This window comes from Panthera uncia, chromosome B4 (genome assembly GCF_023721935.1).
Source record: "Panthera uncia isolate 11264 chromosome B4, Puncia_PCG_1.0, whole genome shotgun sequence".
Taxonomy (NCBI): domain Eukaryota; kingdom Metazoa; phylum Chordata; class Mammalia; order Carnivora; family Felidae; genus Panthera; species Panthera uncia.
This window is the reverse complement of record NC_064809.1, coordinates 16823855-16849143: the sequence shown is the minus strand read 5'-3', so window position 1 is coordinate 16849143 and position 25289 is coordinate 16823855. Positions and strand designations below refer to the sequence as shown.

Sequence of the window (25289 nt, the reverse complement as noted above, 5' to 3'; positions counted from 1 at the left end):
GGGACTTGACTCAAAGACCTCTAGCTAGCTTGCCTTCCCCATGATGCTGTACCACACCTTGATGTCTGGACATGCCTTTCTAATTCGAGTTGGTGAAATCTTAGCTACCACTTTAAAACCTTTCCTAGAGAGGACATCCCTGTCAGTGTTCCTCCCTCCTCTCTTTACCCCAGACACACACATGCTGAGCTGCCCTTTCATTCACTTTAAATGTCACTGGTCAAAATTTCAACTGATGGTGGACACCTAAGGTCCACAAAGACAGTGAATGGCTTCAACATCTCTGCGTTTCTCTAGCAGGACACATATAGGAGACATTCATTCAACAGTCACCCACAAGTATTGTTCACAATGGGCACAGTTCCAGGCACTGAGAACACAACAGTTCATATAAGAGATTTAAAAACAACAACAACAACAAAAAACAACAAAAAAACAAAAAACCTGCCCTCATGGAGTTTATATTCCAACTATGGGAGAACGACAACAAACAATATTAATAAACACATAAAAGATTCATGGAAAAAAGGAAGGAAGAGGGGATGGGTGTGTATATGTGTGTGCACATATACCAAGAAGAGTATCTGGCACAGGGAACTGCAAGTGCAAAGGCCCTGAGGTGGGCATATATCTGGCTGTCTGGCCCACTCCCGGAACAAGGAAGTCCATACAGCAGGAACAGAATAAGCAAGTGGGAGAGCGTAAGAGATGAGGTCAGAAGTAAGGCAGGGTTGTGGGGGTGTGCGTGGTCAGACCAGAGAGGGTCTTAAAGGCCACTATAAGGACTCTGATTTTTACTCTGTGTAAAAAGAGAAGTCACAGGATGGGTCTGAACCCAGTGATGGGAACCGGCTCACAGTTTAACAGGGTTGTTCAGGCTGCTGAATTGAGAAGAGACATTAAGGAAGCAATGATAGAAGCAATGATACCAGTTAGGAGGCAATTTATGATAATAATCCAGGGAAGATGATGGGGTCTTAGACCAAAAGGATAGCAGAGGATGTGTGAGAAGTTGGTAGATTCTTGATATATTTTAAAGATACAGACAACAGCATTTGGATGTGGAATGTAAGAGAAAAAGAATAGTCAAGAATGATTCAGGGCACTTGGGTGGCTCAGGTGGTTGTGTGTCTGACTCTTTTTTTTTTTTTTTTAATTTTTTTAATCTTTATTTAATTTTGAGAGACAGTACAAGTGGGGGAGGAACAGAGACAGAAAGACACAGAATCCGAAGCAGGCTCCAGGCTCTGAGCTGTCAGCACAGAGCCTGACGCGGGGCCTAAACTCACAAACCGTGAGTTCGTGACCTGAACTGAAGTCGGATACTTAACCGACTGAGCCACCCAGGTGCCCCGAGTGTCTGACTCTTAATGTAGGCTCAGGTCATGAGCTCACTGTTCGTGGGATCGACCCCCGTGTCGGGCTCTGTGCTGACAGCCTGGAGGCCACTTGCGATTCTCTCTCCCCCCGCTCTCTGCCCCTCCCCCCCCCAAAAATAAATAAATAACCCTTAAAAAAAAAGAATGATTCAATGATTTGCGGCTAATGGGTATTAGAACTAAAAGATGAAGCAGCTATACCTGAGGTGTGGAAGACTACGAGAAGAGCAGGCTTTAGGGGAGTTGGGAGGTTCAGTTTGAGAAATCCATTGGACATCTTAGTGGTGATCCCAATAGGCAGCTGGGTATGTGGGTCTGAAATTCGGAGGGCAGACCGGCGAAGGAGTGCTATTTAAAGCCTTAAAATGAAATCATTCACAGAATGAGTGTAACTAGAAGAGAGAACACCAAAGGACTTAACCCTGGGCTCTCCCAGATGTCTAGCTGATGAGAAAGAACCAGCCAAGGAGAGAAAGGAGACAAAGTGAGATAAAAGAAACACCAGGAAAGTGTGCTTGCAGGGAGCAAGCAAACCAAGTATTTAAATGACGATGAGGCAGTCCAACATGTCAGTTACGAGGAGGGCTGAGGATTCACCCCAGGATTTAACGACGGTGAAAGTCACGGACGATCTGACAGGACTAGTTTGGGCTGAGCGATGGATGCGTAACTGGAGTACACTTCAGTATGAGAGGAGAACAAGTGTGTACTCCGTGCTCAAGGAGCTTGGCTGTAAAGAAAAGGAGACAAATGGAGTAGCTAGAGGGGAACAGGCGTTGGAACTTTCTTCAGAGGGAGAAAGTACCTTTTTAGATGCTGATGGAGTTTCCATTAGAATGAGAAGTAGCGATAAGGAGAAAGGAAAGGATTCTCCAGCTGTGTTGGGGTAGGAAGGGATCTAAGTGCCCAAGTCGTTGGGTTGGCCATTGCTAGGAACGTAGTGACAGGGAAAAATAGAGGGCATTCCAGCAAACAGGCAAGTGGGGCTCGGTGTGGGCTTAGGGACTCTAGAGGTTCTCTGTTTGCCTCCATGGGGGAGACAGATGACAAGGGGCTTGGGAATTGGTGAGAGAGGAGATGGTACAGACGTCAGAAAAGTGAGAAGATGATGTATATTATATCTGTGCAGCATTGAGAGCCAGCTGACTTTAGGGTGATACTAGTCAACAGGCCAAAAAGCTTATAGGTGCAGGTGCAGGGACAGAGAGCTGGCTAGTCCAGGGCTGAGGATGTGCTGAGCAAGTATGACAGATATTTACTGAATCGGAGTGAACTGAATGAGACTTCTTGCCCATCACCATAGAGACCTCAGAGGGCATTTTTCTCTCGGGATCACACGCCTGTCCCACCCGGGTTTTGTCATCGTCGAGGAGAAATCCACAAAATCCAGTATCCTGAAATACTCACCGCCCTTCAAATCTGTGTTTTAAAAAATCAAACAATGCTTTTTGCATCATATCTGTGACCTGCAATTGAGCAAGCAATACATTAATAAGACACGATAAAATATTACTAATTAGGATAAAACACTTCTACTCCTCAGACTGTTTAAAAACCTATGCTTCCCCTTTGGAAAAAGTAGCATGGGAGACTGTCACGTTATTTCCGTTGCTGAGTTGTGGTAGCAGTGACAATTAAAAAGGGAACGTTCCCCCAACTTATCCTGACGTTTTAGTGACAATAACATGACATCGCAAGTGGTTTCGGGCAACTCTCCGTTTGATACTATTTCCCTCCAGGCTGAGTAAACTAAAGCTAGCAAAATCTCCAAAGCAACAGCCATAAAAACAAAACAGAACAAAACAGGAAGCACTATGTACCGCAGCCTGGAAAATAACATGCTTCGCTGCTACGAGCTCTTTAAGGTCTCCATTCAAGAGAGAGGTGGAGTCACAAAGCAGTGCTGCTGGTGAAGGTCACGTGTGCTCCGGAGGGCAGCCACTCACCTCATAGCCCTTCAGAGATGGGCCCACCAAGACCACGGGTCGCATAGAAGGTACCACGTCATAAGGAGGAGTGTGCTCTGTCTGCAGAGAGAGAGGAGAGGACTTCAGATGGTTAAGAGGCAGGGGGAGCTGAGATATTTTAAGTATAAATTGTTCTTTCTGAACTCTGTCATAGGAGGCACCGGCTTTCCAAAAATTTTTTTTCTTTTCTTTTTTCTTTCTTTCCTTTCTTTCTTTCTCTTTTTCCTCTTTCTTTTTCTTTCTTTCTCTTTCTTTCTTTCTTTCTTTCTTTCTCTTTCTTTTATTTTTCTTACTTGCCTCTTTCCTCAATAAACCCAAGCAAAGCACGGTGGGCTTATTTTCCTAAGGTTTTTCAACTTACTGGATTGTCTACAGTTTTCTTGCTCGCCTCAAGAAATACTACTGACATATTAGTTCCTAAAGCAGGAAGTGCTGCTTTTCAGCAAAATCTAGTTGGAAGGACAGAAACATGCCTCATGCAGAAGAAGTGTTTAGGCTGGACTGGAGGTTAATACTGCTTTTTAAATGCATTTCAGAGTTTTCTGAAGAGCTGAGTGATCAGACTAACGTGGTTGATTGCAGAGAAAAAAAAAAAAGGTCTCATTAGCTTTGCATCCTGAATGTTGGTCTTACCTGGATAAAACCTAATTTCAGAACATTGTAACGCCCATTACCAAATACTTGCAAATCCCTATTTTACTGTGAGAATTTAAATTAATAGGCAGGCCTGTTCTAAGGATCCCTATCACAGGTTAGTGATTCATGGTTTTGGATTCGGGGTTTCTCTACCTTGGAACTTGAAAACTTAAAATGTAGCCTTTACGTGCCTTGGAAGAAAGGGGGTTAATGTGTGATAACATATTCAAGCATGCTGCAGGGGCCTCAAAAGGTTCATTATCAACTCGCACATCTAATATGCTTCTCATGAGCGGCCTAGGTCATGTCTCTGTTACATAACTAATTCATGCCTTTCCACGATAGTTTCTTTCTTTCTTGGAAGAACAGGGGAATGAGCTACATTTTGTAGCAATTTCTAAAACTTCCAAAAAGTTTCAGCTTTAACCGCTTCACATAAAATGATCAAAATTTTTCCCCCCAAAAATCAGGTAACAGCTAATTTGTTTGATCACATTAAAACTGGCTATTTCCATAGCAGAAAATGCTTACACGGACCCCAGAGGACTTTTTTTAATGCAAAAGAGAGAGAGAGAAGATCTCCCACAGTGAGGTACACAAATCATTACTATCTGAATCTTCCTGCATTAAGGAGTGCCTGAAAACTATGTTTAAAGAATCACACAGACAAAAAAAAAATTTTTAAACTATTTTAAGAATTTGAAAAACTGATGTACAAACATGAATGCAATTTCTGCATCAGCCTGTTGCTCAAGAACAGTGTATGGTTGCTTAAAATTGCCCACTGCAAACTTTCTGACGTTGACTAAACTTAACTTGCTTCAGGTGGGGGCTGGGAGTGGGCGGTAAAAAACATTGTAGTTTCAACCTGCAATTCCGCCCATAGTAGAGGACAGATCCATTCTGGGGACAAAAATAACGCTGCCATGTGCTGTCCAATTTTACTCCTTAAAACTTTAGCTAGTGTTCAAAATTAATTTTAATAGACACAAGAAAGGTAGAATACATTTTCAAACAGGAAAAAAAAAGAAAAAAAAACAAGACAAACATAATACAGTAACAGCACAAATGCCACGAGCACCACTCTAAAAGCAACCTAAAAGATGGAAAACAATCTTATCGGTGAATGTCAGGTTGGCTTTTGGTTTTTGAGCTCTACATTGAAGTTCACCACATAATCAGTAACACAAGAAGAATGAATACCAGTGCCGAAGGCATCATAAGCATATTTGTTATTACATTGATAACACCTGGGATCATACTGAAACTGTTTAGAAGCCGAGTCCTTATAACTATTCAGTAGAAGAATACCTTTTCCACTGTTGGGATCAGAAATATAAATTGCACATATTTCAGCAACGGCTACCAAGAAATTTTATTTCAAGCCTGTAAGGGTTAAGCGGCCCAGGATTTCATACATAAGGTCTTGGTTCCTTCGCTCTGTGGCTACCAACTAGCAAAGGGTTACCCATGCCGGTCATCAATCAGCTTCGTATTCGATAGGGTAGCTACAGAAATTACCTTATTTGATGGAATATTGGTACTTTGTGCCCTAGTGATAACGACACCATCATTTTTATCTACCCTTTCCCGCTAGCCCTATTTTGTTCCAACTGTGTAGCTGAAAAAATCGTGGTTCATAGACATCCGTAAGGTTTGGGAATTTAAGAGAAAGCAAACTTCAAAAAACACATCTTGACTAACGTGGCTTTCGTTCAGGTCACTGCTCTGTAAGATCCAGAGCATCTGAAGGATGCAGATTTTCTAGGCATCTGTGCTATGAAGACTGGTAGTCACTTGGCTGCAAGTTTTAGCTGCGCCGAGAAGACAGGACCAGCGAGATGGGCCCACTGGTGTGGACGTACATCAGGCTGGGGCTGTCCATGTTAACGCAAAAATCCAGGTTTTCATTTTTGCCTGGAGTGCTGAGGTCTTCTATTATAAATGTAACCATCAGTTATTAAAAAAAAGAAAAAGAAAAAGAAAAACAACAACACACTTCACAGTTCAGCCTCTGACACTTCATGGATGATCTTAGAGTTCCTCCATGTAGCAAAATGCTTGCATCCATGTCATGATGTACCCATCATTATGCTGGACATGGTGATGCTGGGAAGTAGGATTCCAAAAGACAGCACAGCAGTAGGCTGTACAAAGTGGTGTGTGTGAGAAGAAAGGACTGAATGGCGATTGTGTGTGTGTGTGTGTGTGTGTGTGTGTGTGTGTGTGTGTGTCGGGGGCGGGGGGAATGTCTTTAAAAAATAATGCTTTCAAGCTACAAAATGTGTGAAAGGAGACAGCCTTTGGAGTGAAGGGCACTTGGGAATACCCTGGTTTCCAGTCAGGGGACAAGGAGCATCACTGTGTGGCACCTTGGCGGGCCGGTGGCAAAGGCTCTACGCACGGCCACCGCCCTGTTATCCAACAGGTGAGATGCTGCGACCTGACTATGGGAGAAGGCAAGAACATCGGGAGAGGATTTATATATGACAATAGGAAAAACTCACAGTAAACCGCCAAAACAAGCCTGCAGTTTTCCACTGGTCTTGTTCATCTGCAGAGTTTGCACCTAGTGGATCAGAAGTTTAAATACTGACTAAATTAAAAATTGAATCATTTTTTTTTTTTTAGTACAAGCTATTGTATCTGGATATCATCAATCAGAATCTAATCATGGTTTTAATATGCTTGATATAAGTTAAATTTCTGGAAAAAAGAAAAGAGACAAAGACAGACAGAATAAGCATGCACAATACAGGTGCATTATATGGACTTGTCAGTGTTTTGACATCTTGGAAGGTTTAAACAAATTCCCTTGGTGGTAGATATTATTCCATCAAAAAGGATAAGTACTGTAATAGCGCTTGAACAGGTCACTCCCTGAATTTAGTCAGTTTGAAATGCATGGACTCCATGAGCTTGTTTGATAGGTTCTTTTCTTGGGACAGAAATGACTGCGTTTAATAAAACCGTGGGACTTAATGCTAATGATGCCAGTGGCAGGATAAACACAGCTTATGTCAATGTAAACTTACCGATCTCTGCTTCTGCTTAGCTACAGCAGCGTGGAAAAGAAACAAAGAATAACAGAGCATGCACGTTATTGGCTTATCAAAAGACGCAGACAATCAACAGGACGAGAAGTGTGGCGCAGTGCGGTTGAGCAGGTGAGCAGACGGGAGCTTGGAAGTTAATGTTACCTTCTTAAAGAAGGGCATTCTTTTCTCTTTGGAGTGGGGTGACGTTACACTGTTTGCACTGGGTTTGGGGGAGCGGTGGTTTGCTGGAATATCATTTTCTTCTGCATCTAAGCCAGTAGCATCTATGTCTATAGCTATATACAGACAAACAATTCAAACATCATCAGGTAGACAGGAGAGGAAAAACAGGTTATAAAAAAAAAATAAAATGAAAGCAAATAAAACTAACCATAGTAAAAGATCTATCACGAGTGCTCTGCACAGTAAACAAAGTAAAATTTCAAGGTAAAGCACGTTAAGAATGCCATGTAATCAAATCGAACACCACCGAAAGATCCCCTTCGTGATAGGTTTGCTTGAACAAAGTTACGTTAGATCTCTCGGATAATATTTCCGGAGAAACATTTTTAAGGTGTAGCTTCAAACAGAACACTGACATTTTTCCACATCAACTGTATATAAGTATGGTACAGAACATTTGGCTTCACGTCTCCCGATACTTAACTCAGCTTTTAGATAATGAGGAACTACTCTTGGAAACCTTTATCACGGTGTGCCCCAGGCTTCTGAGTTTTGCTTGATGTTGTGGGAAAATAAGGGCAACGTGAAAAGCTTCGCTAAAAATGCAACAGGAATTTGAGCGAACGTGAGAGTAGAAAATCCTAAATTCAGGCAACGCAAAGAAAGGAGTCGTACATGAGGCAAATGATTCAGGGAGTGTTCCTGGAAGGACAGCATTAAAACTATTTCAAGATGGTTGTATCCCCCTCATTAGTTACTAATTAGAAAGCACGGGACCCCACGATCTCCAGATGAAATGATTCTAATGACATATGGGGACTTCCAGTGATTTGTGTAAAGCCACTGGATCTAATAAGAGAGGCAGAGAGGAAGGACACAAAGACCCAAGAGAATGTGGCACCGGTCTCCTTGTCTGGAGAGCGAGAGGTTCAGGTTTGTGGTTCAACCTGATTTCACGTTTAAAACCTTCTGCCTTGAAAACCGGAGCACTGAAAGATTAAGCGTTAAGTGAAAAATGATCCATAATCTCATTTTGAACTGTATAAAATGCTTCCACGTGCCGTTACTACAGAATTTTCTCCACTGCACAATCAGGGCTGGAAAGTATTTGGAAGATCGCTTTCAACCCTCTTATTTTTAAGGCTGAGATGATAAACTCTTAAAGAGTTTCAGGGACTTGTTCTTGGCAAAAAACTCGGCAGGGCCAGGTCTCGGAACCCAGGTTTGCCTCTGCGAGCCCCTGCCCCGTCCCCGCACCCCGCTGCCTCTCCAGGTGAGCCCTCTCTCCACCAGGTACCCTTCCTTCTCCAGTCCCCTGTGCTTTCCAAGAGGACTTGCATCCTCACTGTCAGGGTTCAGGAAGGTACCACAGAGGTGAGCTCAGGAGAAACTCAGTCTATGCTTTAGTTGAGATCATGGAAAGGAATAGGAGAAAATCTACTCCGTCTAACAAAAACCCACAGTATCTTCAGAGATATCTTCACTGCCATCTGGGCATGACAGTTCGGTGCTGCAAAGCCCCTACCATTCCTTCACGCGAGGAACACATCGGGTTCACGCAACGGCAGCCGCTGCTGACCGTTTCGACGGGGGCAGGTCACCCGGCAGCCGTCACATCACTCTTCAATTCTGAAGCGATGACGGATATTAGGTGACTCAGCCTTTTGAAAACTAAATGAAACGCTCGTTTAACTGTTCCTTTGATTCATCGGATTAGGTCGGAGGCAGGCGATGAAGTAACTCCCTGGCACTGTTTGCATGATATTGCACACACCAACTACTGCTTGCGGAAAGAGCAGGTAGGATTCTCTCTCTCCAGTGAAGGTAATAACAGGCTGAGTTAATTCCAAATATTTAGTTAGACCTCCCTAGTAATGAAGTCTTTCTTTGTGCAGCATCCATGCATACTGAGGCGCTAAAAGGCTCAGCATGTAGTGTTTGATGGAAACACTATAAAATGTGCCCACGGGGTTGAATGGATGCTTTTGTACAACCCTGTAAGGTTTTCCTTGTATCCCCACTTAGGAAGCAGGTTGTTAGTGTCTTCCTGGATACGATGGAGAGGATTGGGGTCAGTTTTTCACGATTTCTAATACCTATCTTAACCAACGTCAGATCATTTTCCCTTCCGGTGGCACGTGCCCATATACTTTTACCTTCCTCATCTTTTCTTGGGCTTATAAAGGCGACCTTCTGGGGAGAGTACTTCCTGAGAGCCTTTCTGAAATCGAGGATACCTACTGGCATGTCAGAATTGACAGGACCCTGGGTATGATTTGCCCATTGAATCTGGTCTGCTCTGATCAGTGCATGGGCTTTTTTTTTTTTAAATCCTTGAAATATTTTTTTTTTTTTTTGGGGGGGGGGGGAGCATGCATAAGGAGGGGAAGGGCGGGGGGGGGGGGGACAGAGGATCTGAAGTGGATTCCATGCTGACAGCAGAGAGCCCGACGTGGGGCTCTAACTCAAGAACGAGGAGATCATGACCTGAGCTGAAGTCGGATGCTTACCTGAGCCACCCAGGTACCCCAGTGGATGGATTCTTTTTTTTAATTTTATAGTAGGAGTGGATATGCATAAAAAGTTCAGCTGTGATACTGCCCAGATGTTTGGCGACCCACGCATAGCCTCAAAACCTGAGTCAGGTTTGAAATTTACCTGTATTTGGACACAAGGGCTCAAAATCCCCAACTGAGAACTTTCCAACTGATTAGTTCTGACTTATGGTTAACTTCAATTTAAAAGCCATCAGGGTTCACTCTGAAGCGCAGAGAATTCTAAAACATTCGGCCAGAGTTGCATACGCTTTATTAGACTCAGATGGTTACCCTTTTTCTGTTTTATACTTGTGTTTGCAGACCTTAGCAAACATTAGTATTTATGTGGGAAAAACTACTTCCATAAATATGAAAATAGCTTCTTTTATTGGTCCTCACTAGAATGATTCTTTTTTTTTTTTTTTTTTTTTCTGGTAGAGAGCCTCGGAAACATTTTTTGAAATCTAAATTGTAAACTTCACCTTAAGACCCGTGGGTCAGGTGGAGTGGCGTCCTGGGGGGACCCGTGTGGGCATATGCGTGTAAGTGTAGGGGGGTATGTGTTCTGTAACTGACTACCACCCAGTCACTCAGATATGAAGTGGAAATTCTTCCTTTTCCAAATCCTTGAGAACCTCCAAGAATATGTACTTTAGGCAAATGCTTATATTCCTTGGCCTAGCGATGGGTGAGGTGAATTGTAGACAGGGCCTCTGGGAAATAAAGATAAAAGCTACCTTTGCAGGCCAGTCCACACTGGATGAATTAGGCAGTCTACCCTGCAGGTGGGGTGGGGAAACATCTCTGCAGAAGTTCTCCAAAGGTTTCCTTCAGAGAAGTTGAAATATGAAAATTATAGCAGGTTCCTGTTATAAATTTTGTGGTTGGCCAATGTCTCCAGTCTTTTCAGTCCCAAGTGTTTTCTATTCTTGCTATTCGTGAAAAGGTATTGCAAAGCCCTGTATCTATATAAAACCTGTGTCAAGTTTTAAATCATCTTGACCTTGCTGTAGTAACTTGAACTTTAGTTTTAGTGATGACGGACACTTGCCTGCAAAAATGAAATGTTATTTTACAAACACACTAACTCACTCTTCAAAATGCACGTGGCCTGCTCTCACATCTCCAAAACCATTAGAAGGCCACAGCCCAGTTTATGGAAATGGAAGAATCTTCCTCGTCTACAGGAGTGGCGTGGACTTCTGGGCACGGGGCTGCAGTTCTGTCACAATATGATGTGACATTTCCCCATTTCAGGAGCCTAGTGCCAGTCCTCTGGAGCCTCTGAGACAGTCTTTAAGATATATATGAAGGGTACAGCTTGATATCATAATCTCGGTAACTTTACATATTTGAGAAGGTGTGGAGATCAGCCTCCTTTCCCCTGTGCATTCAGTAAGTAGCTACCCTCCACTGATGAAGGGAAGGCATGAGCCTTACCTAACATCTAAAAGGGCTTCAATTTTCATTTCAAACGTACGATTTTACTTAATTTCGGGCAACTCAGAATTATTGCAAGCTGTACGTACATGGTTTTTGAAATCAATATGCATCCTAAAATGATTTATTTCTTATTGTGCTCAGATTTTGCACTTAAAGAAGTTGTATCATTTTTATTAAGAAGCCTTTGGTCTCTAAAAGCCACCAACATTCAGCAACGAGGCCTGATCAGGAGTCCGAGGGGAATCCTGTTCTTAAGACATACCAGTTAGAGGGCACCTACTTCCCTACCTTCTCCGCGGATGTATACGCTTCCCTCTTCCAGCTTCCTTGGAATCACACGAGGAATCATTTCACTCAAACGCTCTGCTGGTAACTCCTTGGAGTCCTCCTCTGAGTCCCAATTGCCTCTCTTAGCAAACTAAGATTCTGATAATCCTGGGCTTTCTGCAGTTCTACCAACTGGCCTCCTAATTATATAGAACTCCAAGTTCTACAGAGAATGGTAGAGTTGCCAGCTTTATTTTGTTTAATGTATATTTATTTTGAGAGAGAGAGAGAGAGAGAGAGAGAGCGAGCAGGGGAGGGGCAGAGAGAGAAGGAGAGAGAGAATCCCAAGCAAGCAGGTTCTGCATTGTCAGCACAGAGCCCAATGTGGGGCTCGATCCCACGAACCATGAGACTGACCTGAGCCGAAAGCAAGAGTCGTACGCTCAACTGACTGAGCCACCCAGGCGCCCCCAGAGTTCCCAGATTTACTAAAGAAAAATACAGTCCACTTTGAATTTCAGATAAACCATTTTTTTTTTTTACTGTAAGTATTTCTCATACAATATTTACTTACACTAAAAAAATCATTCATTCTTTATCTGAATTCAAATTTAATGTGGTGTGCTTCTCCACTGCTTTGGAAAGAAAACAGTAGTTACTCTTCCTATGGGTGTTTCTGTCTTTTTCAATATTTCTACGTATCTCTTAAATCTTCCAAAGAGCCTTTTGGGTAAAGCTCGTGTCAGGCCAATCACTCCATCATTTTATTCTCCTTTCCTTGCCTTTCCAAAGCATTTATCCTTCTTTTCTTTTTATTTAACAGTGAGGCCAACGCACATTACCCCGTGTCTGATGGTGGGTATTCACCCATTTACTGCCCAGGACGATGTGCTGGGCACCATGCGAAGTACGTAGGGATAAAAAGTTAAATACATTCATCACTTTGGTCATCCAGGCAACTTACAGCGAACAAACACATTGACATATTTCCTTTTTTCCAAGCCCTGCCAAAATTTCCCCATATTGTTTCTTACCCCATGTGAGCCTTCTTATGTCCGACCAATTTGAACCTTTCTAGGGTTCAGGCGGTGATTCTGGGTATGTAAATTCACACAACTAGGTCAGACTGGGGAAAGCATGAAATGCAGAATGTACCGTTTTCGCACTTATTACCTACTTACCGGACGATGGAGGTGTAGATTTTCTGGAACTAGGTACTATGTCACCCAAACTGGATGATGAATTTCCTCCTGATTTACTGAAGTAAAGCAAAAATTCATGTTACACCTGACGCTTATTTCAGACATTAGAACATTTCTATTGCTCAATAAACATGATTAGTCACTGTCTTTTTATTGAACTTTAAACTTGTCTTTCCTACAAGGAGGCAAATAATAATTTCCCAGCGGAGATTCCTGGAGTACTTGAAACAGCCATGTAATAGTCTCTGTTTCAAGTTCAAGGTTTAATTTTAAAAGGCCCTGAGAGAATGGAAGAGAACTAGGGTAATATCTGCGGCCCTCACACTCTCCACCAGCATCACAGAGAGATGACAGCAGATGCCCTTTGCTTTTTATGTTAGCGACCTTCTCAAGTAATGCATAGAACCTTAAAGTTAACACCAAAACTTATGACTTCCTTCTTGTGTGGTTCCTGCTTCTCTGTCTTAGCTGGGTTACTGTCAGTGTATTAAGATTGAAAGTACGCAAGCTTTCGTGAGCAACCTACAAAAGAAAAACACGGCAATACTCAACTTGCTACCCTTTAAAAGATCCACAACGGAGCATGACACACCCAAGTGTTCTATGATTTAACCCTCTGATAGTAGTTAGTATTCGGAACGTGTCTCCAGCCTGGCTACCACAGAGGATTCAACTTGGGGATTTTAGGCACAAACTGAAGAGCGTGTGCTTCAGAACCACCAAATTCTAAAATCCGAAACAAGACACGCCAGCGTCTTAGCAACTTTACGGAATAAAGTTATCGGAATCAGAGCGTTTATGTTTTTTCACCGGCATACCAGCATGCTAAATGCCCGACTACCAAATGGCCCCTTAGGAAGAAGATGCAAAGGAATATCGTACAAGAGTGACAGGCAGTTTTGGCAAGGCGATCTTAGTGCCTAACGTTTATTATCAGAGCCAATCGTGGGTGTACTTGAAAGAATTTGCTACAGTGTCTATGCACCAAAGGGCAATGTTTAAGTTACACAAACATTAAGATAAAAATATAAATTCCACTAAAATACCAGTAACCAGGCTCAACCGTATTGCTGCTATTCTGGCATTTTGATGCATAAAATAGACAAACGTCAAAAACTTTAAGTAGCTAGCAGGAGGCCTCTGTATCTTTTTTCCGATTCTTAACAGGTACTCCAGTACAGTTAATAAGAATACCAGACTGCATATAAAATTAATAAAAAGTGGTATTTATAGAAGCTGTAAGAATACCCATTACCAGGCCCAAAACATTTTCTTCCAGAAGTTTTGTGTTTGTTTGGTTTTGCTTTTCCTTTTTCTAAGGTACTAAGTGTAATTTCAGTTCAAGCATGGGTCTGTTTTACATTCTCTTTGAATTTTAATAAAAGTCAAAGTATTATTTGAATTGTGTAAAATTTCGACAACCACTGCAAATAGTCAAAATGTTCAAAATGCAAATTTGCCCTTAACTTTTAATTCCAGACAAATGCCACATTCTTGAGCTCTGCCCCCATTTACCACTTTTGATGTCGGTTGATTTTTATAATTTAAAAAACATCCGGCTTTTTACATACTGCTGAATGCTGGCTATGTCCTCAGAATCAAACCGTATTTCGGATGTTAGAAGACAAACGTAAGATCTCTGAAAGCAAAAACACCTTCACATACTGAGGCAAAAACTTAGGTAACCAGGACAAAATAAAATCAAGAAAATCAAAAGAAAAGATCCACAGGTCTAGGAAAGGTCACCTAGCTCCCTAGAATAAGTTATGAGGCGTTACTCCCCAAATACAGATAGTTTATATGGTCCTTTCAGGGAAAAAATGCAAAAGCAATACGATCTAATATAGTAAATAAAAACGGGCCCTTGCCACACGATGTGCGGCACAGCATGGTCGGTCGTCCGTCTGCGGTCTGGCTACAGTCAGATGGATCGAGTTCTCATCCTCTTTCTACCACTTACGAGCTGTGCAAGCTCGGTCAAGTTCCCTAGCTTCTTTGCCTGTCGCCTCATCCGTGAAGTGGAAACGCTGATACTTCTTGTGCCCACAGGTTCTTATAAAGCTGAGCTGATGACCGACATCAGACCAGGGATGCCCGCTTGGGAGGCAGAGGAAACCGTGCTTCCTTAACAATGTTGGCCAAAGCTTCTCCCTTCCTACTCCTTGGGAAGTGTTCTCAGTTTGTACGTGAATAAGCAGAGAAAGATATACAAGTCTATCTCCGTAAAAACCCATCCCAAATTTCCTACAATACATTCTACAAAACACGATTCCAAAGACATGCACCAAGAAGCGTTCAAGATGATTTTAGTAGGCACCTGAAAAATATCCCCATCCCACTATCCAGATTCATAGGCTGAACAGATCAAAGGCTGGGAACAGCTTTAAGGTAATTTGCTATTACCAAGTACTGTCCTAAACTTGTTTGACCAGGTAAATGCTTGAAAATACTGAATTATCCTCAACAAACAAAATCAAAACAATCCCCTATCTGAGATCACTTCAAACCTCAACAAACTATATACCACCAAAGTCAAAACAGCAATATATATGCCCTATGAAAACAAAACTTTTTCACATTATAAGATTTTACTAGTTAGTACTGAGAGACTACTATCAATACAGAGATTAGAAAAATAATAATTTTTCCAGGAGAACGCTGGAAATTTTATGAATAGGATCTGATCTCTAACACCCTACAAGTAAAATGCGCATGCACTGTTGATCTGCGTGCATCCACTTTTATAGGACTAAATGCATCTCACAATCTGAGAGCCCCCAATAGCCCAGGGATTAATGACAGCCAAATAGTGGGGGAGAGGTTTCAAATAAGGGAGGAATCCATCTGAACTCAAACAGCCTCACAGTTACAAAATTCCCGTTAAAAAAGAGGGACGTTTCAAACCAAAAAAAAAAAGATCTTCTAGATGCCTTATTTGCAGATACTTGGGGGGAAAAAAATCTTGCCTATGCTAAAATATTACCATTGGCAAAGGATCTTCCAGCATTATAGAAAAAAAACATAACCGAGAAAATAGAAACCTAGCAATTCACATTAATGAAAAGGTTTGCCCCAATCACATCCCTTCCCACAAGGAGAAGCAGAAGAATCAGGCCGTGTTCTCGGACTCGTCTGCATAGGGTTCAATTTCAAATTCACTCCATGTCTGAGTAGCTCCTCCAGTGATTCTTTTAATGAGGGGCACACAACCTCAAGAATCCTAAGAAGGATTATTCAGCCCCAGCTTATTACATAACTCATTTAATTGCTATCTGCAAAGGCAGCGTTAACTGGTTTCATATTGAGTTTCCCTTTACGTGCTTAGCGATGGGTAGAACTGAAAATTGAGTTTCCTAAGTGAAAATGAAGTCACAGATCACAAGACCTGCTCTTCGCCAGTAAAGTCTAAGACCATCATCTCTAAAACACCTTCCTGCCACGCCAGGCAGCTACCACGGACACTCGGATTAGTCATGAAGGCTGCTCAGTGTCCCAGTGTTTTCGGTAAGAGATTAGGACTTGAGAATTTCCTCTGCACTGAAGCCCACATTTAATACTCCATGCCTTTATGATTAACGACAACAATTAATTTGATTCTCTCCCAAGTAAGATGACAATCAGATGCTGGGATGAAGGCTTGAAAATGCAGGATTTGTGATTCTATCAATAAACCATATCACCAGTCTGCTTTTCAACACATAATAAAGACTGTGGAACACAGAAAACAAGAGGACATAAATGACGACACAGTCTGGACGTTTACAAAGACACTTGATGTTTTTCTCATACCTGGAGTAGAATTTCCCTTGCTTGGCTCTCTGTTCATGCTGTAGTCTCATATTTTCTAGTTTGACTGGGCTTGGAATGAATCCGATTTCACAGCCTTCTTTAACCAATCGCCCTATCCACCAGTCATTGTTAAATTTCTAAACGCAAAATCAAATTTGTTACGATCAGTGCACAGAAGTTCATGTATTCAGATTGTTTTTCTTCTACATGAACTATTTTCAGTGGAGAGAAATATTATGGCGAATACAGTTAACTATGCCTCGACATCACAACTGGAGAAAGCCTAAGGCTTTCATGGGTTGAACAGGTAAGACTGAAGTATGGCCAGTAAGCTCAGCAATTCACCATAGGATTTACCCCTCATTCTCTTTCCTGGTACTATGTGAGATTAGCCTGAACTTCGGTGCGGCCTCTGCAGGCCCCTGGTTCAAATATTCACAATTCTTCCCATTAAGAACCAGGGAGTGCTACAGAGTTCTCTTCTGTAATCAGATAGCTCAAAAATATTAAGAGTCAGAGATAAATACTGAAATCTACCTGAAATATTTTGTTCCGGGGCCAAATTTCCCTTTGTGCAAACAGGTTTATAGTTACAATGGTATGGTGTTCACAGATGATTTCTCCATTTACGTGGATGTTGACAATTTCTCTCTTGCAGATAGAATGTTTATCCTACATCTTTATGATTTGTTTTTAATCCTCTCAATGGAATAGTACTTTGCCAGTCTATTCTTGAACATTTCAAAGAAGACTGGCCACTCTGTTTTTCTTTTCCTTCCATGGTAGAGAAGAGATCTGTCTTTAAGCATCAGCCATCAGAACGGGACCCTGGATTAACCTAACTTCTGCCTGTGAAGTCAGATTGTAGATATGCCACCATTTCTGACAGCTTTTATGGTCTTTCCCTTCCAGCCAGTATTTCGTATCTCTTTCTAAAAAGTCAACGAAATGGTAGGTTCTCAATTCTCCAGGCTTTCTTTTTCTTACACATATAAAAACATGTCTGAATCGAGGCTGAAACTGTACCTCTCTACACCTCTTTACTACACAGAGTTTTAGAGTACGGATTTATTTTTTCTTTAATAAATTTTTTTTATTAGAGTCTTGACTAGGCTTTTTTATTTATTTAAAAAAAAATTTTTTAATGTTTATTTATTTTTGAGACAGAGAGAGACAGAGCATGAACGGGGGAGGGGCAGAGAGAGAGGGAGACACAGAACCGGAAGCAGGCTCCAGGCTCTGAGCCATCAGCCCAGAGCCCGACGCGGGGCTCGAACTCACAGACCGCGAGATCGTGACCTGAGCGGAAGTCGGACGCTTAACCGACTGAGCCACCTAGGCGCCCAATCATTGACTATGCTTTTTTAATTGGGAGTCCTCACCTTCTTTACTTTAGTGAGCAGCTAAATTTACATACATTCTTCCTGACACATCATCCCTTAGATGGAAGTCTGTTCCAATGGTCACTCCTGCAGGTCCGGGGAAACCTCATGCTCACACACTGAGAACATCATTGAGGGGGAATTTCTGGTCGCTTAATGCCATGTTCTGCACAGCTGGCATTTGGTAAAGATTGACTCAAAATAAGCCTTAATTAAGGGTGAATTTTTCCAATGTACAGGCAGGAGTCATTGTTAACTGGCAGGTGGAGACCTCCGGCATGGAGGAAAAGGGAGCGTCTGGCTATCTGCTTCTTGCATCAATGGCTCCAATTCCCACGATTCTCCCTCCGCTGCAGACATTTACTCCCAAAAGGAGGATCAGGGCACCAGTGGTCTGCCTTCAGACATTGTCAGCAGAGAGGAGAGATCATGAATTCTAGGCATTATTATTAACTCTCCCCCAGATGGTTAAACTTGAGACATGAGAGGGACTCAACATGCAGCCAAGGTTAAAAATTAAAAGAAAAGTACAGGTTAAGCATAAAAAAAGGATCATCTACTCCAGTAATTCCCAATTTCTGGGTCACAGAGCCCAGGGGAGCCCTGAGGTTAACTGCAAGAGGCCTGTGACTTCTTTCTTCTTTAAAAAGGTTATATTTATATTAGAAAAGGTTGAGAGGCGCTCAATTTGTGCATGTTATGCACGTGGAGCTCTATGCAATGCTATTTCACGGCAAATAAGAAATAAGAAATGATGTTTCAAGGAGAAAACATCAGGCGGGTACAAATTCAAATGATTTTCCTTACTTCCTTAACATGCAGAAAATCTTTTGCTTCGAAGGAGATGGCCATGCCTGGCACTGGAACATCATCTTCGTGGGCTGCACTATAGCTGACATTTGTCCGAACAGCAAATGCAACGGGCTTTGTCTAAGGAGGGAAAAGAAAGGGAGAAAAAAGTAAAAAAACAAAAAAAAAACCCCAAAAAACCCAAAAAACCAAAACCAAAAACACAACAGTGTTCCTCCCTTTCCCCTCCAACATACAAACAGACACCGAATATCTACTGTCATTTCTTTTTAAAGTTTTTATTTATTTTTTTAGAGAGAGAGAGAATCCCAAGCAGGCTCTGACTGTCAGCACTGAGCCTGATGCGGGGCTCAATCCCACAAACCGTGAGGTCAGGACCCGAGCCGAAATCAAGAATCGGAAGCTCAACCAACTGAGCCACCCAGGGGCCCCTCTACCGTCATCGTTGCTGGTTTTTCCACCTCGGTTGTTTATCACAAAACAGCTTATTAGTATTCACAACATGTAAAATCTTTCCGCTCTCAGCCACATACCACCCATTTCCAAACTAGAAAAAGGCCACCGTTCTCTTGGAAAGCACAAGAGATAAAGTGCCCTTCTTCGCTTTCAGTGAAAAAGACTTAGCAACCACCACTCCTACCCCAAACAGCTACTTTAATTAATGACATAGTTGTAGGAGGGACAGTGTTTTGGGTGAAAAAAGAACCAGAGAATATATCTTCTTGAAGGCTGCAGGGAATTATGAAAATCAATGACATTTAATTCTATTATTTTTCCTCCTTGAGTTGGGTCAGCCATTAAAGACAGTAACCTTTGTTATTTGATGCTTTGAAAATTTACAGGTAAGTATTTGCCCTCTAGTTAGGCAATTCCTGTTTACCCGCAAGGTGGAAAAATAGGTAAGCTCAGAAATGGTGAAAAGTGGTACTGTCTTTTTTAAAAAAAATTATTTATTTGGGGGCACCTGGGTGGCTTAGTTAAGTGTCTGACTCTTGGTTTTGGCTCAGGTCATGATCTCACCGTTTGTGACTTCAAGCCTTGCATCAGGCTCAACACTGACAGTGTGGAGCCTGCTTGGGATTTTCTCTCTCCCTCTCTCTGCCCCTCCCCCACTCCCTCTCTCTGTCTCTCTGAAAATAAATAAACTTTAAACATTTTTAAATTTATTTCTTTAAATTCAAGTTAGTTAACATATCGTATAGTATTGGTTTCGGGAGTAGAAGCCAGTGGTTCATCACCTACATAAAACACCCGGTGCTTAGCCCAACAAGTGCCCTCCTAAGACAACTGATAGAATGGGAGAAGATATTTGCAAACGACATATCTGCTAAAGGGTTAGTATCCAAAATCTGTAAAGAAGTTATCAAATTCAACACCCAAAAAACAAATAACCCAGTGAAGAAATGCACAGAATATATGAATAGACCCTTTTCCAAAGAAGATATCCAGAAGGCTAACAGACACATGAAAAGACGCTCAACATCACTCATCACCAGGCAAAGACGAATCAAAGCCACAATGAGATACCCCCTTACACCTGTCAGAATGGCTAAAATTAACAACTCAGGAAAACAACAGAAGTTGGCAAGGATATGGAGAAAGGGGAAGAATGAAAACTGGTGTGGCCACTCTGGAAAACAGTATGGAGGCTCCTCAAAGAACTAAAAATAGAACTAACTACACTACAACCCAGCAATTGCACTACCAGGTATTTATCCAAAGGATACAAAAATGCTGTTTTGAAGGGGCACATGCACCCTAATGTTTACAGCAGTGCTATCGACAATAGCCAAATTCTGGAAAGAGCCCAAATGTCCATCGACTGATGAATGGATAGAGAAGATGTGATATACATATACAATAGAATACTGCTCGCGATCAAAAAGAATGAAATCTCATCGTTTGCAACAACACGGAAGTAACTAGAATGTAATACGTGAAGCAAAATAAGTCGGTCAGAGAAAGACAGAAGTGGTATTGTCTTAAGCGGCATCGTGTTTCTTTATGTTATGGGCCAGTGGACTTTTTCTGAGCCGTTTCTCGCTTCTGAAGGAGCTCTTCTTTGACTCTGCTTGTCAGGAGGGAAAGGAGGGATTGGGAATAGAGAGTCCATCTTTACTTCCAAATTTAATTTGTTCTACAGAACTGTCGTCTGGGTCGGGGACTGAGCTAAAAGCCATGAAGTCACACAGATCCATCCACAATATGCAGACTGAGAAAGGCTACCACATGCTGGGCAAGAGCAGAGTAGACATAAACTGGGCATAAAGATCTAGAATCTAATTCTTATTATCCACTATGATCTTCACCGATATAAAAGGTACTCATCCTCAAATGGAAACAGAGACTGTGAAAAAAGAAACAACAGAAAGTTGCCCGTGATTGTTTCACTGAAACACGATCATTGATAGTGATGGTGCTTCCATTTTTTCTTGAAATTTCTTTACATACATAGATTTTACTCCCACAGCTATAATCATAAGGTATTTCGTTTTTATCCAGCTTTTAAAGTAATATACTATTTTCATGCAATATGCTTTTTAAATCTGCCGTTTAAAATTATTCAAACCATTTACCTTTTTTTGATACTTGAGTTTATATTTCTCTCACTATGATAAATATTCTACTTCCAAAAATCTGTATGTGAAAAGCTTCTTTCTATTTAGAATTCTTTCCCTGGCACAGGTTCCCAGGGGTAGCATGAGGAAGCCATGAGTTACCAAAACCTTTTTAAATTCTTTTCCAAACTACCGTCTAAATGGGCTGCTCCATTTTAAACCGCGACCAGCACTATACAATGGTGCCCTTTAAAAGAAGATGCAGTCTTTTTTTTTTTTTTTTAATTTTTTTTTTTCAACATTTTTTATTTATTTTTGGGACAGAGAGAGACAGAGCATGAACGGGGGAGGGGCAGAGAGAGAGGGAGACACAGAATCGGAAACAGGCTCCAGGCTCCGAGCCGTCAGCCCAGAGCCCGACGCGGGGCTCGAACTCACGGACCGCGAGATCGTGACCTGGCTGAAGTCGGACGCTTAACCAACTGCGCCACCCAGGCGCCCCAGAAGATGTAGTCTCAATCAGATTTGGGTTTGCTGCCAGAAATAGGATTTTCTTTTTAATTTTTTTACTGTTTATTTATTTTTGAGAGAGAGAAAAGAATTTGAAGCAGGCTCCAGGCTCTGACCTGTCAGCACAGAACCCATCGTGGGGCTCGGACCCACAAACTGTGAGATCGTGACCTGAGCCAAAGTTGGACGCTTCACCAACCGAGCCACGTAGGTGCCCCAGAAATAGGATTTTCTTGACTACATCTTTCTATTATTCAGGAGAGTTTCGCATCATAAAAATACAGATCGAAAAAAAATTTTTTTTATGTTAGCATGATCATTTCCCTCACGGTCTTTTTTTATTTTTTATTTTTTATTTTAAGTTTATTTATTTATTTTGAGAGAAACAGAGCAAGTGGGGGAGGGACAGAGAGAGAAGGAGACAGAGGATCTGAAGCAGGCTCCTCGCTGACAGCAGAGAGCCTGATGCGGGGCTCGAACCCGTGAACTGAAGTCAGACACCCAACCGACGGAGCCACCCAGGCGCCCCTCCCTGAAGGTCTTTTATTCCTTGGAGGATAGAGAGATTAGATGTGGCGTCATGTTTTTTCATCATGGGAAGACATAAATTTTAAATATACAACTCTACAGAGGATCCCATGGAAATCTCAGGTCTTCTACACGTTAACTTTTCAAAGACTGTAGGTAGTAGCAGGAAGAGGAGACACTGAAAAACAGAAAAACAAACTAAAGGCGTGGTGAAGGCCAGCATGTGGGAACAAGGGCCACAGATAATAATTTTCTGTTCTGACAGGTAAGACATCAACACAGAACATGCGTTCTTCCTTGGCTCACCTCCGGTAACCAATGATTCTAGCCCTGCATATGGAGTTGTATATGGGAATCAGCTTTATACAACATATAGGGAGGAAAGAACAGCAGAATCCCACCCCTTACGATACTCACTTCAGGAACTACATTTCTAAGATTAGAATGGACAACAATGCAAGTGGACAGGAGGAAAAAGGCTTTATCAAACTACGAGAGCTTACCTGCTAGAGACAAAGACCCCAGGATGCCAACCAAAGGGACCAAATGACAATGTCACTTTGGGTTCCCTGAACTCATTTCGGCACTAGCTCAAGCAGCGCACCTACTATGTGGAAGACGTTTTCCACATCAATTCCATTCGTATGGGTTCATTCGTATGGAATTTTAAAAGGCCTGGATTTGAATGTTGATTCTGCCATTTACCAGGTAAGCGGCCTGGGTATATTTCTTACTCTCACTGAGCAATGTTTCCTCGTGGCTGAAATGAGAGTCATAATACCAACACAGCAGGGTGATTGCGAGATTTCAGAAAATGCGTATGTCACAAGTTACAGGAAATCCTGCCATTTGCGATGACACGGTTGGACCCCAAGGGCATTAAGCTAAGTTAGACTAAGGCAAATTCCTGTATCACCTCACTTATATGTGGAATCTAACCAACGCCCCCCCCCCCCAACCCCAAAACCCAACTCACAAAAAATGCACACACAAGGCCAGGCCAGTGCTTGGAACAGAGAGAGTGCTCAATAAATGGGCTTGCTATCCGCCATAATAAATGCCACACCTAAATAAATGTTTGCCCATATTCACCCGTCTTTTAAGGCCCTACACGAACTGTTCTCTCTGTGCTCTTTCAGTGTGACCCTGCTCAGACCAGACTAGTTAAAACAGGTGAATACCTGCCATAGGATACAAGCTAAATCACTCTTCTATTCAAGATGTTTTCCTCCAACGTGGATTCCTTCATACTCTTTCGGATGGGAAAACATGGTAAGGCTTTCCCAGATTTGTTTTGCTTACACTACCCTAGCTCTTTAATTCTGATTTTCTTTGAGAGTCCTAAGTCACAGGGGCTTTATTTTTTAACCAACGTGAAGTCCCAAGGGAACGTGTCTTAAGGAATCTTTGCATTTTTATCCCATGAAACCATTTTTAAAAATTAAACATACCCTGCTTTCAGTTGACCTCTGCATTTCTGGCCTCCTGGCGGTACGGTCCAGGCCTCAAGGACTCCTTCCTTTCATCACTCAGGCCCCTCGGCCTCGTTCCCACTCCGACATGCACTTACGGCCCAGAAGCCTGCCTTGTTTTTATGCTTCTTCCACTGCCACATCTCCAATCAGGACCCAGGACGTGGTTCAGCTGATCCCCACTCCACACTCATGGGATCCACTCGAACAATTTGTGGCCATAACTGATTGTCGGGGCATTTATGCTTTGAGGCCAGTGGATGTTTATTCTCTCTCTCTCTCTCTCTTTTTTTTTTTTTTTTTTGCTCCCTTCCTCAGGTTAAGGCAAAGTCCTAAAGAGGAAGAACAAATAGAAGCCAGGGAGCCCTGGCCCTACACAGGCCTCCTAGGAACACCAGGACAGAGGGGACTGTGGTAGTGGTGACAGACAGATCTAGAGCTGTCGGACATGCTGAGCCCCCAAACTGCTCTGGGTCTCGAGGGAAGCAAGGCTGATCCAGGCCTCTGGACCAGAAGTTAATGGGACGCTCTGAGGAGTGGGCTTTGCCCCAGGTCATAGGTTCCCCTCAAATTGTCCTCTGGATGCTCTTGACCTCCAGAGCCTCACAGGTGTGCCTGAAAGACTTGGTCACAGCTGTCGGGAAAGGTGGAGAAGAAAGGCAGCAAGCACACATATATAAAGGTGGCCCACAGCCCCAGGTAAGGTCCTATCAGGACTACTGTCGAACAGTACTCAAATCCCAGGGCAGATTTAGATTTACTTTCTATTTTTATTTATTTTTAAATATAATTTATTGTCAAGTTGGCTAACATACGGTGAACACAGTATGCTCTTGGCTTCGGGAGTAGATTCCCATGATTCATTGCTTCCATACAAGACCCAGTGCTCATCCCAACAAGCGCCCTCCTCGATGCCCATCACTTGTCCCCCCCTGCCCCCACCATCAACCCTCAGTTTGTTCTCTGTATTTAAGAGTCTCTTATGGTTTGCCTCCCTCTTTGTTTGAAACTGTATTTTTCCCCTTCCTAGATTTAGATTTAGAATCACCCTATTCCACGGAAGCTATGGGGTAAGTAAGTTGACTGGGAGACCACGTGATCCTCAATTCCACCTTCTGTTGACCTCATAAATAGCCTAAGACCTTTATTCTCAGGCCAGGGCTATTGCTGGGGTCTACTTTTGCTGTCTCCTACCGGGATTCCCGGCTAACTTGTTTGGAGGGCCCGTGAGGTGGGGACATACCTTCCCACCAGTCTCTGCTTCTCACGCGCCTGTGCCCAGGTTAACAAGGTTGATGGATTCCTCTGCCTATTTTTGTCCCTTCTGTCCGGCATGTGCTCTAAAGCCTTAGGTGGTTGGTAAACCCCTCTCGTTTTGTACTTGCCGCCTTGGTGCACAGAACTAAACGTTTGCTGCACTTCAGCCTGTGAACTAAAGCTGAACAGATTCTTCAGCCAGTGAGTATCACCTTGTAGAAGAGCAGAGCATTTCATCATCCAGACTATTATGCAAACGTGTTTTCAAAACACTATGGCTGGGGCGCGTGGGTGGCTCAGTCGGTGACGCGTCCAACTCTCGGTCTGGGCT

General features: G+C 42.5%; 1 protein-coding gene across 6 annotated transcripts in view; it reads right to left on the bottom strand.

Moving 5' to 3' along the window:
• CACNB2 (calcium voltage-gated channel auxiliary subunit beta 2) overlaps window positions 1-25289 on the bottom strand; it is a 383493-nt gene that overhangs the window by 17345 nt on the left and 340859 nt on the right. For 5 of the 6 annotated variants that reach the window (XM_049626865.1, XM_049626867.1, XM_049626870.1 and 2 more), the window contains 6 exons: window positions 18631-18753; window positions 16442-16578; window positions 12632-12708; window positions 7183-7316; window positions 3326-3406; window positions 2787-2845 (listed from right to left, as the gene is read on the bottom strand). In XM_049626865.1, coding sequence (XP_049482822.1) covers window positions 2787-2845; window positions 3326-3406; window positions 7183-7316; window positions 12632-12708; window positions 16442-16578; window positions 18631-18753 — 611 coding nt within the window. Of the gene's footprint in view, window positions 1-2786; window positions 2846-3325; window positions 3407-6489; window positions 6552-7182; window positions 7317-12631; window positions 12709-16441; window positions 16579-18630; window positions 18754-25289 lie in introns of all 6 variants that reach the window. The other variant, XM_049626866.1, reaches the window with a different exon arrangement.